The sequence below is a fragment of the Schistocerca cancellata genome, chromosome 7 (genome assembly GCF_023864275.1).
Source record: "Schistocerca cancellata isolate TAMUIC-IGC-003103 chromosome 7, iqSchCanc2.1, whole genome shotgun sequence".
NCBI lineage: Eukaryota > Metazoa > Arthropoda > Insecta > Orthoptera > Acrididae > Schistocerca > Schistocerca cancellata.
Genome location: NC_064632.1, coordinates 159494611 through 159509992, shown reverse-complemented (window position 1 = coordinate 159509992; position 15382 = coordinate 159494611). Strand labels below are relative to the sequence as shown.

At 46.6% G+C, this 15382-nt stretch overlaps 1 protein-coding gene across 1 annotated transcript in view; it reads left to right on the top strand.

Annotated features, from left to right (window-relative positions):
* LOC126092682 (uncharacterized) overlaps positions 1 to 15382 on the top strand; it is a 68968-nt gene that overhangs the window by 39519 nt on the left and 14067 nt on the right. Inside the window, exon 3 of the mRNA XM_049908404.1 lies at positions 13121 to 13439. Within this exon, the coding sequence (XP_049764361.1) occupies positions 13121 to 13439 (319 nt within the window). The remainder of the gene's footprint in view (positions 1 to 13120; positions 13440 to 15382) is intronic.

Sequence of the window (15382 nt, the reverse complement as noted above, 5' to 3'; positions counted from 1 at the left end):
CCGTCTTCCGCTCACGCCCCAACATTGTGCAGCCCGCCTCCAGTGGTGTCGCGACAGGCGTGAATGGAGGGACGAATGGAGACGTGTCGTCTTCAGCGATGAGAGTCGCTTCTGCCTTGGTGCCAATGATGGTCGTATGCGTGTTTGGCGCCGTGCAGGTGAGCGCCACAATCAGGACTGCATACGACCGAGGCACACAGGGCCAACACCCGGCATCATGGTGTGGGGAGCGATCTCCTACACTGGCCGTACACCACTGGTGATCGTCGAGGGGACACTGAATAGTGCACGGTACATCCAAACCGTCATCGAACCCATCGTTCTACCATTCCTAGACCGGCAAGGGAACTTGCTGTTCCAACAGGACAATGCACGTCCGCATGTACCCCATGCCACCCAACGTGCTCTAGAAGGTGTAAGTCAACTACCCTGGCCAGCAAGATCTCCGGATCTGTCCCCCATTGAGCATGTTTGGGACTGGATGAAGCGTCGTCTCACGCGGTCTGCACGTCCAGCACGAACGCTGGTCCAACTGAGGCGCCAGGTGGAAATGGCATGGCAAGCCGTTCCACAGGACTACATCCAGCATCTGTACGATCGTCTCCATGGGAGAATAGCAGCCTGCATTGCTGCGAAAGGTGGATATACACTGTACTAGTGCCGACATTGTGCATGCTCTGTTGCCTGTGTCTATGTGCCTGTGGTTCTGTCAGTGGGATCATGTGATGTATCTGACCCCAGGAATGTGTCAATAAAGTTTCCCCTTCCTGGGACAATGAATTCACGGTGTTCTTATTTCAATTTCCAGGAGTGTATATCATTCAAAGCTCTCATAATATCACAATGGGTCCGAAAAAATATGAACAGTTCACAAAGTACAGACAAAATACAATTTCGTAAGTGTGAAGTTACCCAACTGTGTAATTGCGTAAACATGTGTCACTGATGTAGTAAAAAAAATGTTTGTTTCTCTGTTAAATAATCAGATGGCTGTGTAATTATGTGTTGGAGAAATATGGTACCGATGTGTAAAGTTGTATAAGCAAATACCATATTAGCTAGGGCTCCTTGTGCTTGCCAAACACATGGTACACAAAGTAAGCGTGTACCCCCCTGAGGATTAATGTAATTATACCCTCAGGTGTTACAGATTACAGCAATGGAATGAAATGTATCACGGAAAACCTTTGTATCATTGTACTTCAAATATCTTTAAAAATAAATGATTTAAGTACAAAATTAATCACTCAAATACGTGTCCTGTAGCGCTAAATGTACGTCTTGCTGTAAGATAATCTCTGTGGAAGTGTCGTAGTTATTTTCCTCCGAAAGCTAATTCTGCAGAAGCCAATGTACTTACCTCATGATAAACAAAAGTGAAATTCTTTGCGTATAGATATCTTACTTATTACGCTTATCTCTGTGATGACTGTGATGTAACGTATTGTTGTGCTACTGAAAAGGATGTCTCATTGTAGCTATACCACAAAAGTTACTACTAAAACATGCTTTACTTTCCAGAATAATTCAGAAAAACTGTGCAGATATAAAACAGATACACCGCAAAAGCAACATTGTAAATTGTCACTCATTAGTAGTGTTGTGATAAAATCATGTAGCTGTCACATAAACTAACCACTGTGTCATCTGGTATCTCACAGAAAGTACCTTAAATCCAGAATGTATTTTCAAGTAAACCAAAATGTTGCATTAAAATCTCATTAGCAGTACTGGTAAATGTTCTAAGTATATGAGCCTAATAGTCGTTACGTAATCGTGCAACTAACAAGCGAGAATGTACACACACAATAACACTGTGTCGGCTGTTCGCAATAACAATGCATTCATAATTTCTGTTTAAATAAGTTCTCTTGGTTCTTGACTGGATACTTCAAACATTGTTGCAAGGTAACAGTTTCTAAAGCATACTAGTAACGTGAAGTGAAACGTTTTATGGCAAAGACAAAGGTAAAAAGCAGATTATCTTTCAATAAACGGTTTTACATGTGAGATGTGGTGTAACCCTTTGCTCTTCTCAGTACGCAGAGTTTCAACTTGAATGCAATTATCATGCAGTATTCGTACGTAAAGAATACTGGAATTTTGCTCAAGGTTAGCGTCAATGTTATTTTTCCCTGAGCCAGCAGGCGCAAGTGGCTGTCTGCGGTGCGAGTCATTGTCTGTTTCTTTGTTGGCGCGCGTCATTATTGGGATTAGGAGACCTAACTTCTACAAATTCGCCTTGCCGAGAGGGCCCAGCCCTGTTTAAATCCCGCCAGTTCTGATGAAATTCACGTCTGTCGTTACGATCACATCGTCTGTCGTCATGTCGGTAGTTCCTGTAGTTTCTTTCTTGTCGGTTAAGTGGTGGAGAATTTCTCCCTGAATTATCACTGCACGGTGGACCATTGCATCTGAAGTTATTCTGTCTCCTGTGATAATAATTGTTCTGGTTGCCAAATTGTCTGTTTCTATGAGTGTTTCTGTCATATTCATTACTACGGAAATGCGATCTCTCTCTGTAACTATTACTCTGCCAGTGGTTGTCATACGGGTGGTGTCTCTTTTGGTCACGATTTACGTTGTAAGAATAGAATTGTCGTGTCCAGTTATTGTTTCTGTCGTCACGGAATTGTGACGGATGTGATCTGTAATTGTTGTGCTTCTGTTTTTGCGTTCCGCGATTGTCAGTGTCAATTTCCAGTTCTTGTAACAGTCCCTGAAAAGCTTCAATGTCGTCTTTCCAACGTCCTGCTATAATAATATGTCGTAAATGTTCAGGCAGTTTGATTAAGCAAATGCGGATGAGTTCTGAGGGGCTGTATGGGTTTGACAGGTACTGATTCTTGTGCAACATGTCTTCAAAATATTTCACAAGACTGGAAAATTCAGATTGTTCGAAATGTTTCATCAGTATGATGCTATGTTTTACTCGGTCTTGTGTAGCTTGAGACCAATATGCTGAGAGGAACGCATGGTAAAATTCTCCTTCACTGTGACAATCGTGAATGACCGATCGCATTCTTACAGCTGGTTCATTCTCCATGTAGCCACACATAAATTCTAATCTGTGCTCTAATGACCAGTTGGGAGGAAAACAATGAGAGAATTGATGGAGCCACGCTTGTGGATGAATGTCGTTGCCAGAATTCTTAAACGTTTTAAATTTACGTGTAGTAATCAACAGCTTATAGTCAAAATCATCGTGTCGGCGAGTAGCATATCGGTCATTGTTACGTCGTGTCGGCGGTTCCATCTCAAAATTCGGTGTACCTTGCCAATTTCTTTCATAATTTCCAAAGTGCCCTGAGTTATTATTTTGTGGCTGTTCCGTATTTCTATGTCCCTCTTCCCGTATTGGAGCGCGAGTGGCCTCTGAAATACGTAATTCTTGTATTACCTGTGTCAGCTGATCTTCTACTTCCCGGATTTCTCTTTGGTGTTGCGTATTAATTTGATTCTGATTTTGTTTGAATTTCCTAATTTGTTCGCACTCTGCTGTGTCAGTGATGGCTACAGGTCTTGTGTCATTCAGATCATCATATACCTTTGTAGATAAGTTAGTGACCTGATCCGAAAGTTCGGCTACTTTCTCCGATAGTGAACACATTTCCTCAGTGTGTTTTTCTGAACCAAGTTTCAATGTGTCCATTTGTGTTGAAATCGAATCTACTGTGTCCTTTAAGTTTTCATGAGTTTTTGCAAGTTGCGTAACCAGTCGGTAGATGCAACTGAGTCAATTTTAGCCCACAAGGTCTCATGATTCTCATGAACAATGGTTTGCAGTTCTTTTATGGGTGCTTCGTGATTCTGTAATGCATTTTCATGCCGCGAAAAAATAGGTTGAAAATGCTCACAAATTTGTGTTTTTACGTCATTACAGACTTTTTGACATTTCGATTCAATGTTATGTAACTCAGTAGTTAAATCTTCACGTGTTTGTTCAAGTGTGGTGTCTAACTTCCGAAGATTTTGTTCCATTGTGTCTAACTTTTGAAGATTTTGTTCCATTGTGTCTAACTTTTGGAGCTTTTGCTGTGTTTGTCTCTGATTTTGTTCCATTGTGTCTAACTTTTGAAGACTTTTTCCCATTTGTTGCATTAATTGTAATAACAATGCATTAGTGTCTGGAATCTGTTCCTCTACGCTTTTCGGCAGTGCATTTGCACCAGCAGCATTCACATTTTGAGAAGCAGAAAATGTGTCTTGACTTATTTGAGAAAACGGTGAGGACGCAAAACCTGAATCTACAGTATTTGTAAAACTGTGTCCTGTCATTTCGGATTCCTGAGGCGAGCTGTTGCCGAGCGATCGATCGATAATGCTTCCCTGTTCACTAATTGTTTCACTGCCTACGCCATTGTTTGCCGCCTGCTCCATTTCCCTATGCACAATTACCAAATTACTATGTTGAACATTAGTTAATTCATTACACGGTGGCGCTAACACACTGCTTTCGTCTTCACTGTCATTTCTCAGTTTACTTTGGAGCCTAGTATTACGCCATTATTGTCACAATATTTCACACGACAACACAGAAAAACACAATTTGAAGAGCCAAAATAGGGGAACACATTAACATAGCACTGAAAATAATATCTAATTAATTGCAAGCGCAGCTGCGAAATACTTGGTGCAAATCTACATGCATGACACAACTGTTTTAATGTACAAGAATGAAAAACTACAACTACAAAGGAAATTCTCTCTACAATTACATGCTAGCAATAAACAAAATCTACACTAATTACACAAACTACAAGAAAAAATCAGAAGATTCCAGTGAGGTATCCTCCGCTAAGGGTCGACATATGAAACGTCCCCTTTCAACAATTATACAAGACTGTGCTTAAACAGACACACAATATTTTTTTTTTAGCGCAACGCAATCTGACTTTCAAAAATCCCTACAAAAGAATGGCCCTGACTAACATTAATCTATACCTTTCACAAATCACTTACCTCACCAAAAATCTCCGTTACTCGAACTACTGCAATACAGCGAGCGCCACTACTGCCAGCTAAATAACAGATTCAAACTACGGAAAGCACTAACTACTAGTAGGCATAGTTAGCAAATGAAAGATTTTAATAGAGAACAAACATTGTATTTACCTTAATAGTCATAATATATATAGCAGTTCATAACATCCATTCTTACAAATATCAAAACTCCGCCATTTCTCTCCCCACATCCACCACTGCTGGCGGCTCACCTCCAACTGCGCAACGCTATGCGCTGTTCACATCCAGCTGCCGCTGCCCAACACTACAATGGCAGACAACAATGCAAACTAGCCACAGACTGCACACAGCACAGCCAGTGATTTTCATATAGAGCGCTACGTAACGTTGCCAATAAGAAAACATAAACAGCCTACTTACATAAAGAAAACATAAACAGCCTACTTACAACCCGTACCGAGCTACTGAGTGTCTCTCCTGCAGAGTCTTCCACTGGAGTTTATCTATCATCTCCGTAACGCTTTCGCGATTACTGAATGATCGTGTAACGAAGCGCGCTGCTCTCCGTTGGATCTTCTCTATCTCTGCTATCAACCCTATCTGGTACGGATCCCACACCGGCGAGCAGTATTCAAGCAGTGGGCGAACAAGCGTACTGTAACCTACTTCCTTTGTTTGGTACATGTTGTTTTCGACTTAGTTCACAAGGGTAAGGAGAGGTGGGCTGCAGAGTGCAAGCAGTTGTCGTAGGAACGCTGAACAGGAGCAGAAACGATTAGCGAACAAGATAACACAACAAACAAAAGAATTATGTAACTTGTGTTTCTCCAAGTGAACGATGATTCATTACAAATAATTAGCACGAACTGGATTCTAGATCATACCATAGAAACTAGGAAGAGACTCGCTGTCCTAATCACAAACGAAAGTGTCGTAGCGTAATGGTGCAAGTGAGTGGAGCGGCTGCCGCCGACGGTCCTATATAGTGGCAGCAGGAGGCGCTTGTGGTACGGAGCCGCTGGAGGTGTGGCTTATCGGGTGTGCACCATTGGGTCTGCCCGACCCCGCGCGATTAGTCAGTGTCGAAAATAATCTTTGCCATTCCGTCACCAAAGTAAGACGCCCATGGCACGGTATCGATACGTGATACGACAATACGATTTGTTATAATTAAATGTCAGATAATGACCAATTGGCAGTAAAAGCTTTCAGCAGATCCTAATATGAAATACACTGTTGCTGAAAGTCGTATGGTTAGAGCTATCCCTCCACAGGTGTGCCCCAGGGCTCTGTCCTCTCCCCTCTCCATTACTTCCTGTACACAGCAGATATGCCCCAACACCCCCTCCAGTACACCTCCTGCAGTATGCCTATGACACCACCTTCCTTGCCCTCGCTCCTACCTTTCAACGGTCTTGACACATTCTCCAGCATCACCTTGACCTTTTTGCCGCATGGTGTAATCAGTGGCTCCTGGAAATCAATCCTTCCGAGACCCCGGAAATCATCGTAGGTCGTACCATTCGCTCCTTCCGGCTCCTGGATTTCTCCCTTACCATCTGCACCCGTCCTGTCCGCCTATCCCCCACCCTCACCTACCTTGGCCTCACTATCGGCCATCACCTCACCTGGATCCCTCATCTCCGCACTATCCATTCCAAAGCCCATAACTTCCTCCGACTCCTCAAACATATCTCTGGCCGGACATGGTGGTTGAACCCCTCTACCATCCTCCACACCTACAAATCCTTAATCCGTCCTATCCTCTGTTATGCCAGTCCCACCTGGATATCCGCCCCCCCCCAAATTCTATAAGTCCCTCCAGATCCTATGGGTCCATGCACTCTGCCTCACCTTCTGTATACACCTCCCGTCCTCCACGTGGATCCTGTACAACCTGATTCCTTTCCCCCATCTGCTCCTTTTCCTCGAACATATCCGAATCCTCTACACCTCCCGTCGCCTTGATCCCCCTCATCCCCTAGTTGCTCCAACCCCCGCCCTCTGCCGCCCCCTCACTGTTGTGCCTCCCGTACCCTTCACCTCTACACCCTTCATCTCCTTTTCCAAGGTGGCTTCAATCGACTCCCCCTCCTGGATGATGCGCTCTCTCTCCCTCCATTTATCCCTCCTATCAACTCGGATCCTCATCTCCCCGTCCTATCCTCTGTCCTTTCCAGGCTCCCTCTTCTCCCCCATCCATCCCGTTTTTTCCCTGCCTACCCTCCTTCTGCCTCCCTTCTCTCTGTCGAGTCTTTTCTCTCTCCCCTCCACTGCTTTTCCCACTCCTTCTCGTGTCCGCCCAGCCCCCCCTTTTCTATGTCCCCTCCCTCCATCAGCTTCCCCTTTTTGGTTTTCCCTTTCCTCCCCCCTTTTTCCCCTTCATAGGTCCAGGTCCTCCCCCCCCCCCCCCCGTCTGCCGCCGTGTCACCTATGTAGTGCTGGTATGAATGAGTGTTTAGTGATGTGCGTCCCCTGCCAGTGTTGCGAACAGCTGCCATAATGTCGCTAGTTGTGTTTTTTATCTCGTGCGAACAGAAACTAGACTGTCGCCATGTTTTTTTTTTTTTAATTTTGCCTGTCTACTACTTGTGTGTCTTCAACCGCATCGTCATCGCAGTGTTTTTATATTTTAAATTCCACAACTATCTACCATTTCACAGTTTTTTACTATGTCACCATTTTATCGCCTGTTTTTCTTGTTTGTTCCTATTCTCATTATATTTTTTAATATTTCTGTAGGCTGTAGAGCAGCATATTACGCTGCTGCCAGCCCGCCACACCCCTCTGGGGGTGGAGGAAATTGGATTCCAATAAAGAAAAAGAAGAAAAAAAATGGTTAGAGACGGGGAGTTACAGAAGTGTAAGAAGTAGGTTTGCGCCGTGCTGTGTTATAATACTTTTTTTGTATACTTTTGCATTTGTATAACATTTTGAAGCTTTCTTATTAATGCAATAGAAGTATGTTTGGAAAAGCCCGCCCGGCTAGCCGCGCGGTCTAACGTGCTGCTTCCCCAGCGGGAAGGCGTGCCGGTCCCCAGCACGAATCCGCCCGGCGTATTAGTGTCGAGGTCCGGTGTGCCGGCCAGTCTGTGGATGGTTTTTAAGGCACTTTTCTATCTACCTCGGTGAATGCGGGCTGGTTCCCCTGATTCCGCCTCAGTTACACTATGTCGGCGATTGCTGCGCAAACACTGTCTCCACATGTGTGTACACCATAATTACTCTACACGCAAACATTTGGGGCTACGCTCGCCTGGTATGAGAGGGGGGTCCACTGGGGGCCGAACCGCACAATAACCCTGGGTTTGGTGTGCGGCGGCGATAGGGTGGGGTGTACTGCTGTGGCCTGTTGAGGGGTTGTGAACCACTGAGGGTTATGCTGGGACGAAGCCGCTCCGTCGTTTGTAGGTCCCCTATTTAATACACAATATACAAATTGTTTACCAATATTCGATGTTACTTATACATAAGAGCGCTCTTTTCTCAGGACTGAGATTGTTCAATTTTGTGACTTCCATCTGATAAAAAAAACGATATACACTCCTGGAAATTGAAATAAGAACACCGTGAATTCATTGTCCCAGGAAGGGGAAACTTTATTGACACATTCCTGGGGTCAGATACATCACATGATCACACTGACAGAACCACAGGCACATAGACACAGGCAACAGAGCATGCACAATGTCGGCACTAGTACAGTGTATATCCACCTTTCGCAGCAATGCAGGCTGCTATTCTCCCATGGAGACAATCGTAGAGATGCTGGATGTAGTCCTGTGGAACGGCTTGCCATGCCATTTCCACCTGGCGCCTCAGTTGGACCAGCGTTCGTGCTGGACGTGCAGACCGCGTGAGACGACGCTTCATCCAGTCCCAAACATGCTCAATGGGGGACAGATCCGGAGATCTTGCTGGCCAGGGTAGTTGACTTACACCTTCTAGAGCACGTTGGGTGGCACGGGATACATGCGGACGTGCATTGTCCTGTTGGAACAGCAAGTTCCCTTGCCGGTCTAGGAACGGTAGAACGATAGGTTCGATGACGGTTTGGATGTACCGTGCACTATTCAGTGTCCCCTCGACGATCACCAGTGGTGTACGGCCAGTGTAGGAGATCGCTCCCCACACCACGATGCCGGGTGTTGGCCCTGTGTGCCTCGGTCGTATGCAGTCCTGATTGTGGCGCTCACCTGCACGGCGCCAAACACGCATACGACCATCATTGGCACCAAGGCAGAAGCAACTCTCATCGCTGAAGACGACACGTCTCCATTCGTCCCTCCATTCACGCCTGTCGCGACACCACTGGAGGCGGGCTGCACGATGTTGGGGCGTGAGCGGAAGACGGCCTAACGGTGTGGGGGACCGTAGGCCAGCTTCATGGAGACGGTTGCGAATGGTCCTCGCCGATAGCCCAGGAGCAACAGTGTCCCTAATTTGCTGGGAAGTGGCGGTGCGGTCCCCTACGGCACTGCGTAGGATCCTACGGTCTTGGCGTGCATCCGTGCGTCGCTGCGGTCCGGTCCCAGGTCGACGGGCACGTGCACCTTCCGCCGACCACTGGCGACAACATCGATGTACTGTGGAGACCTCACGCCCCACGTGTTGAGCAATTCGGCGGTACGTCCACCCGGCCTCCCGCATGCCCACTATACGCCCTCGCTCAAAGTCCGTCAACTGCACATACGGTTCACGTCCACGCTGTCGCGGCATGCTACCAGTGTTAAAGACTGCGATGGAGCTCCGTATGCCACGGCAAACTGGCTGACACTGACGGCGGCGGTGCACAAATGCTGCGCAGCTAGCGCCATTCGACGGCCAACACCGCGGTTCCTGGTGTGTCCGCTGTGCCGTGCGTGTGATCATTGCTTGTACAGCCCTCTCGCAGTGTCCGGAGCAAGTATGGTGGGTCTGACACACCGGTGTCAATGTGTTCTTTTTTCCATTTCCAGGAGTGTATTACATTTCCGTAAGTGAGATGAGCAGCAGTGACATTTGTATGGTTGCTTCTCACAATTATTTGGACATTTATTTCCGAATATGTCACGATTCACAAGGTCTAGTGACAGAGTGAATCTAGTGACACATCGTTCTGATGAAACTTCCTGGCAGATTAAAACTGTGTGCTGGACCGAGACTCGAACTGCGAACCTTGCAGAACTAGCACTCCTGAAAGAAAGGATATTGCGGAGACATGGCTTAGCCACGGCCTTAGCGCACACTTCGCTGCAGAGTGAAAATCTCATTCTGGAAACATCCCCCAGGCTGTGGCTAAGCCATGTCTCCGCAATATCCTTTCTTTCAGGAGTGCTAGTTCTGCAAGGTTCGCAGGTGAGCTTCTGTAAAGTTTGGAAGGTACGAGACGAGGTACTGGCGGAAGTAAAGCTGTGAGGACGGGGCGGGAGTCGTGCTTGGGTAGCTCAGTTGGTAGAGCACTTGCCCGCAAATGGCAAAGATCCCGAGTTCGAGTCTCGGTCCGGCACACAGTTTTAATCTGCCAGGAAGTTTCATATCAGCGCACACTCCGCTGCAGAGTGAAAATCTCATTCTGGAAACATCGTTCTGATGTCACTTAACAGTAAGCCGAGAGTGAAACTAGCTCTTCCCAGAAGCATGCCCCGACTTAACATGGCTGTCGTGTCATCACGAGTCATGGTTTGGTTTCGTCTACAAAATCTTTCCAGTCTATTATTGAGTTCAGTGACTCGATGTTGGTGATACTATAGACAGTGTAAAAAGTTTCTTTCGGAAACAATGTCATTTGCAAGGAACAATCGATGTTTAGGAAACATCGATGCATTTTTCTATATATTGCCATTATATGTAATTATACATTGTGATTCTTATGAACGTTTAAAAACCTCTGAAGCGACACAGATATTGCTAAGACAAGTAATTTAATATGAGTCACATTGGGCCGCAAACGTCGGGAAATACCGCAAAAGTGGATGAGAAATGTTACACACGTGACTTCAGCAGATAACGTACTTGGCCGCAAATGCAGCGGTTGGGCTTGCGCATGAAGGGGATGATTGAGCGATGGAGTACTTTCATTCGGACAAATGGTGCAGATTTCAACGCCGATGTGTTGTGAAGATAGAAGTTACGACATTGTTTCCTTGGTGTGACCAAGGAAAAGCTACTCTTGCTTTGTATTTCTTTCCTTTTGTCCCTTCTATTTTTTGTTTGCAGACATTATTTAGTAAAGAAAACATAGGTCATTTACTGGTAACAACGCATTTCGGAAGCTTACACTCACTTACTTGTGACGCAGTACTGTAGATTTTTATTGCACAGTACATTGCAATAAACCAACGGAGTCTGCGAGACGATAAATAGAATATTAAATCTTACCTCAATGCAAACGCTTAATTGTCCAACTGAGCGAAAAAAATACTGCCCGCCAGACTCGAACCCTGAGCCCCACGCGCTATTGCCGCGCACTTAGGCCCGGAGCCACTACGACATGAATACTTGGCTTAGATTGGGATGACCAGATGCAACATGTTGACAAGCTCCACCGCTGTACGTCACATCTTCAACATTTCTTACCCACATTTTGGTTATTTCCTACCAACTAAGGCCCCATGTGTCGTTTATTGAATTACTTGTCTCAGAGTCATCTTCGTTGCTTCAGAGGTTTTTACACGTTAATAAGAATCACCCTGTGTGTATACACTAATCAGCCTAATCAGCCAGAACATTATAGCCACATATCTAATGGCCGGTATGTCCACCTCTGGCACGAGTAACAGTGGCGACGCCTCGTGGCACTGAAGCAATGAGGCCCTTGGTAGGTCGCTGGAGGGAGTTGTCATCACATCTGGACGCACAAGTCACCTAATTCTCATAAATTCCGGGAAGGAGGCAATGAGCTCTGAAGCCAAGTTCAGTCCCACCCCAGATGTGCTCGACTGGGTTCAGATCTGGCCACGTCAATTTGAACCAGCCAGTGTGTTCCTCGAATCACTGCATCACACTCCTGGTCTTGTGTCATGGTGCTTTACCTTGTTGAAAAATGCCACTGCCATTGTGAAACTTGATCGTCATGAAGGGGTGTCGTGGTCTGCAACAAGTATACGATACTACTTGGGCATCATGGTGACTTGTACGAGCTGTTATGGACCCATGGATGTGCATATCCGTGTTCCACAGAGTATAATGGAGCTGCCGCCAGCCTTTCTCCGCGGCGCAGTACAGATTTTGGCTGGTTTGCGGGAGTGGCGCAAACAGCGAAATCATCTGTCCCATCAGATTAGGAAAGGATGGCGAAGGAAATCGTCCGTGCTCTTTCAAAGGAACCATCCCGGCATTTGCCTGAAGGAATTAGGGAAATCACGGGAAACCTAAATTAGGATGGCGGATTTGAACCGTCGCTCTCCTGAATGCGAGTCCATATATATATATATATATATATATATATATATATATATATATATATATATATATATATATATATGAATATTATAGAGGGAAACATTCCACGTGGGAAAAATATATCTAAAAAGAAAGATGATGAGACTTACCAAACAAAAGCGCTGGCAGGTCGGTAGACACACAAACAAACACAAACATACACACAAAATTCAAGCTTTCGCAACAAACGGTTGCTTCGTCAGGAAAGAGGGAAGGAGAGGGAAAGACGAAAGGATGTGGGTTTTAAGGGAGAGGGTAAGGAGTCATTCCAATCCCGGGAGCGGAAAGACTTACCTTAGGGGTAAAGAAAAAAAGAAAAAAATCTTTATTAACACAATACAATACAATATAATGACACAACAAAACCCATCACCTTTACTAATTAGTGGGTCTATATATGATACAACATGAAACAGAAGCATTGTTACAATAATTTTCTTAAACTGGCATAACTATGAGCAAGGTTAATCTATTTTATTAATCTATTCTAATTCTAATCTAATCTACTCTGCAGTGATTACAGTTGTGCCAGTTCATATATAAACCTACTGTTGTGGCCTGCTCACCGAGCTAATCGTAGTGAGCGTGCCCGTTGCACTGGGCTGGCCAAGTAGGTTTTGTCGCTGCAGTCCCTACTTGGTTTATACTGATAGCAGGTGATAATGTTCTAGCTAATCAGTGTGTTCTCTGCCCCTGAGTGACGCTGCGCGGTTGTGTCGCGGTGTGCCCACAGCTGCAGGAGAAGTACCCGTTCCTGTTCCAAGTGCTGGAGCGGCTGCCGCCGGAGGACCTGATCGCACGCGTGTACCGCGACCGGCTGCGCACCACCTACCAGGCCGACTACTGCCGCGACGGCGACCTGCCTCCGGAGCAGTACGCGGCCGTGGTGGCCGCCGCCCCCGCCGCGGGGGGCGTGGCGCCGCCGGCCGCGCAGGGCGCGTCGCTGCCCGGCGACGAGTGCCGCCCCCGCATGAAGGCGCCCTCGTGCCTCGCGGCGCGCGCCGCCACCGTCTCCAAGCAGCCGCACACCACGGAGAAGAAGGAGGGTGGCGGTAAGGAAGCCGACACATGTCGCACGGCCGACTTTTTTTTTTTCTTTATTGTAATTTTTATCACCTTTCACAAGGCGGGCTGTCAGCAACTGAGTACGCCGCTCTTCAGCCTTGAGATTTACAAAAAGTAATAAATAGAGGGGACACAGAGAATACAATCAAAAATGGTGGGCAAAACAATGTAGACACCAAAAAACAAAAAAACACGGAGCCGTTCACGCCTGACGAGAAAACATCACTGACACTAGTGGACACGGCGCACAAAACAGGGATGATGGCGACGGTACACGTGAACAGTGGCGGCGTTTCGGCGAACAAACACTAAACACAAACGAAGGCACACACACGAGACACTAATGGCGATGACCTCCGGCGCGCGAATGTTCACTGAGTGTGTGCGAGTCCGGGGACCTGCCAAGAGAGGAGGAGGAGGAAGGGGAGTGGGAGAGGGAGAGGGGAGAGCAGAGATGCCATGGGCAGGGGAGAGTGGGGGAGGGAGGAAGGGGGAGGGGAAGCCCGGGGGAAGAGGGGTGGAGGACGGGGGACGGGGGAAAAAGGAAAGAGAAGGGAGGGACGGTGCCTAAAGGAAAGGAAACAGGGAATGGGGGGGAGGATCAAAGTTGATAGGAGGGGTAAATGGAAGGGAGGAGGACATCATCAGGGAGGGGGAGCTGGCGGAAGCCACCTCGGGAGAGGGTAAGGAGGGTGGAGAGATGGAGACCGGGTGGGACGTGGGAATACAGGCGCGGCAGCGGGCGGGGAGCACGACCGACATTTCACTGCCTAATTCAATTCTTCCCTGACCGGTTAGCATTTCGAGCACGTACTAAATCTGATGGTCCCGTTATTTTTCTCTGTCGTGCGTGATTGTTCCAATAGCACGAGCAAGTGGCCCGCATCTTCTGTGGTCCCGCACTCGCAGGACATGTCTTCATCAGCTGGAAGAGTGCATCATTTTTGATGTTGGTCTTACAGCTGGGCACGCCACCTAAGACGTCTGAGTGATCTCCAAACAGGATAGAGCAGCTCGTTTTTGGGGCTACAGCTTCATCTGCAGGGATATCTGGCGGCAGCTTACTCTTAAGCTGTCGGTACACGGACCGTGCTGTCGAACGTTAAGGTTGACTGTGCAAAGTTCAACGTGCTGCTGAACGCTCAGGAACGATGCGACTTGTGCATACGGTACAACGTGATATACGCGATCGCAACGCACTCCAGCGGCAGTTGAGGGATGTTTCTAGCTCGTAAATCACACTGTTTACTCAACGGGTGCGCGTAAAATTCCCACGTTAGCTCTATTAAAACGCACATTTATTCCATCGTTCACGAAAAGGGAAGTACCAGTCCAATAAATAAGGACACAGGCTTATAAAAGTTGCATTGCAAACAGAGTGTTACAAATTTGGAGTACTTCTCCGCATAAGATAAACATTTTTTCATGATTTCCTCGCTTCCCACGCCCGGGTTCCCGGGTTCGATTCCCGGCGGGGTCAGGGATTTTCTCTGCCTCGTGATGACTGGGTGTTGTGTGATGTCCTTAGGTTAGTTAGGTTTAAGTAGTTCTAAGTTCTAAGGGGACTGATGACCATAGCTGTTAAGTCCCATAGTGCTCAGAGCCATTTGAACCATTTTTGAACCATGATTTCCTCCTTTTTGGTAAAACCCCAAGGTCATTCTTACTTGATCACTGTTCCTCCCCAGTAGCAGAATGTTTGTAAATGCGTAAAAGAAAAAGGAGAAAAATATCTTTATACAAGTAGCGGAAGCTGTCCTGTAGATTAAGCCAATCGAACAAAGTCACCCCTCAAAAAAGGTTTACATAACATCAAATATTATAGTATATACTTATATTAAACTAATAATAAAGTATCAGAACCTAATAAAAACGCGAATGTTAGGAAAAAAATTTCGAAGTGTCAAGACGCGAACCACCGCCCCAACAA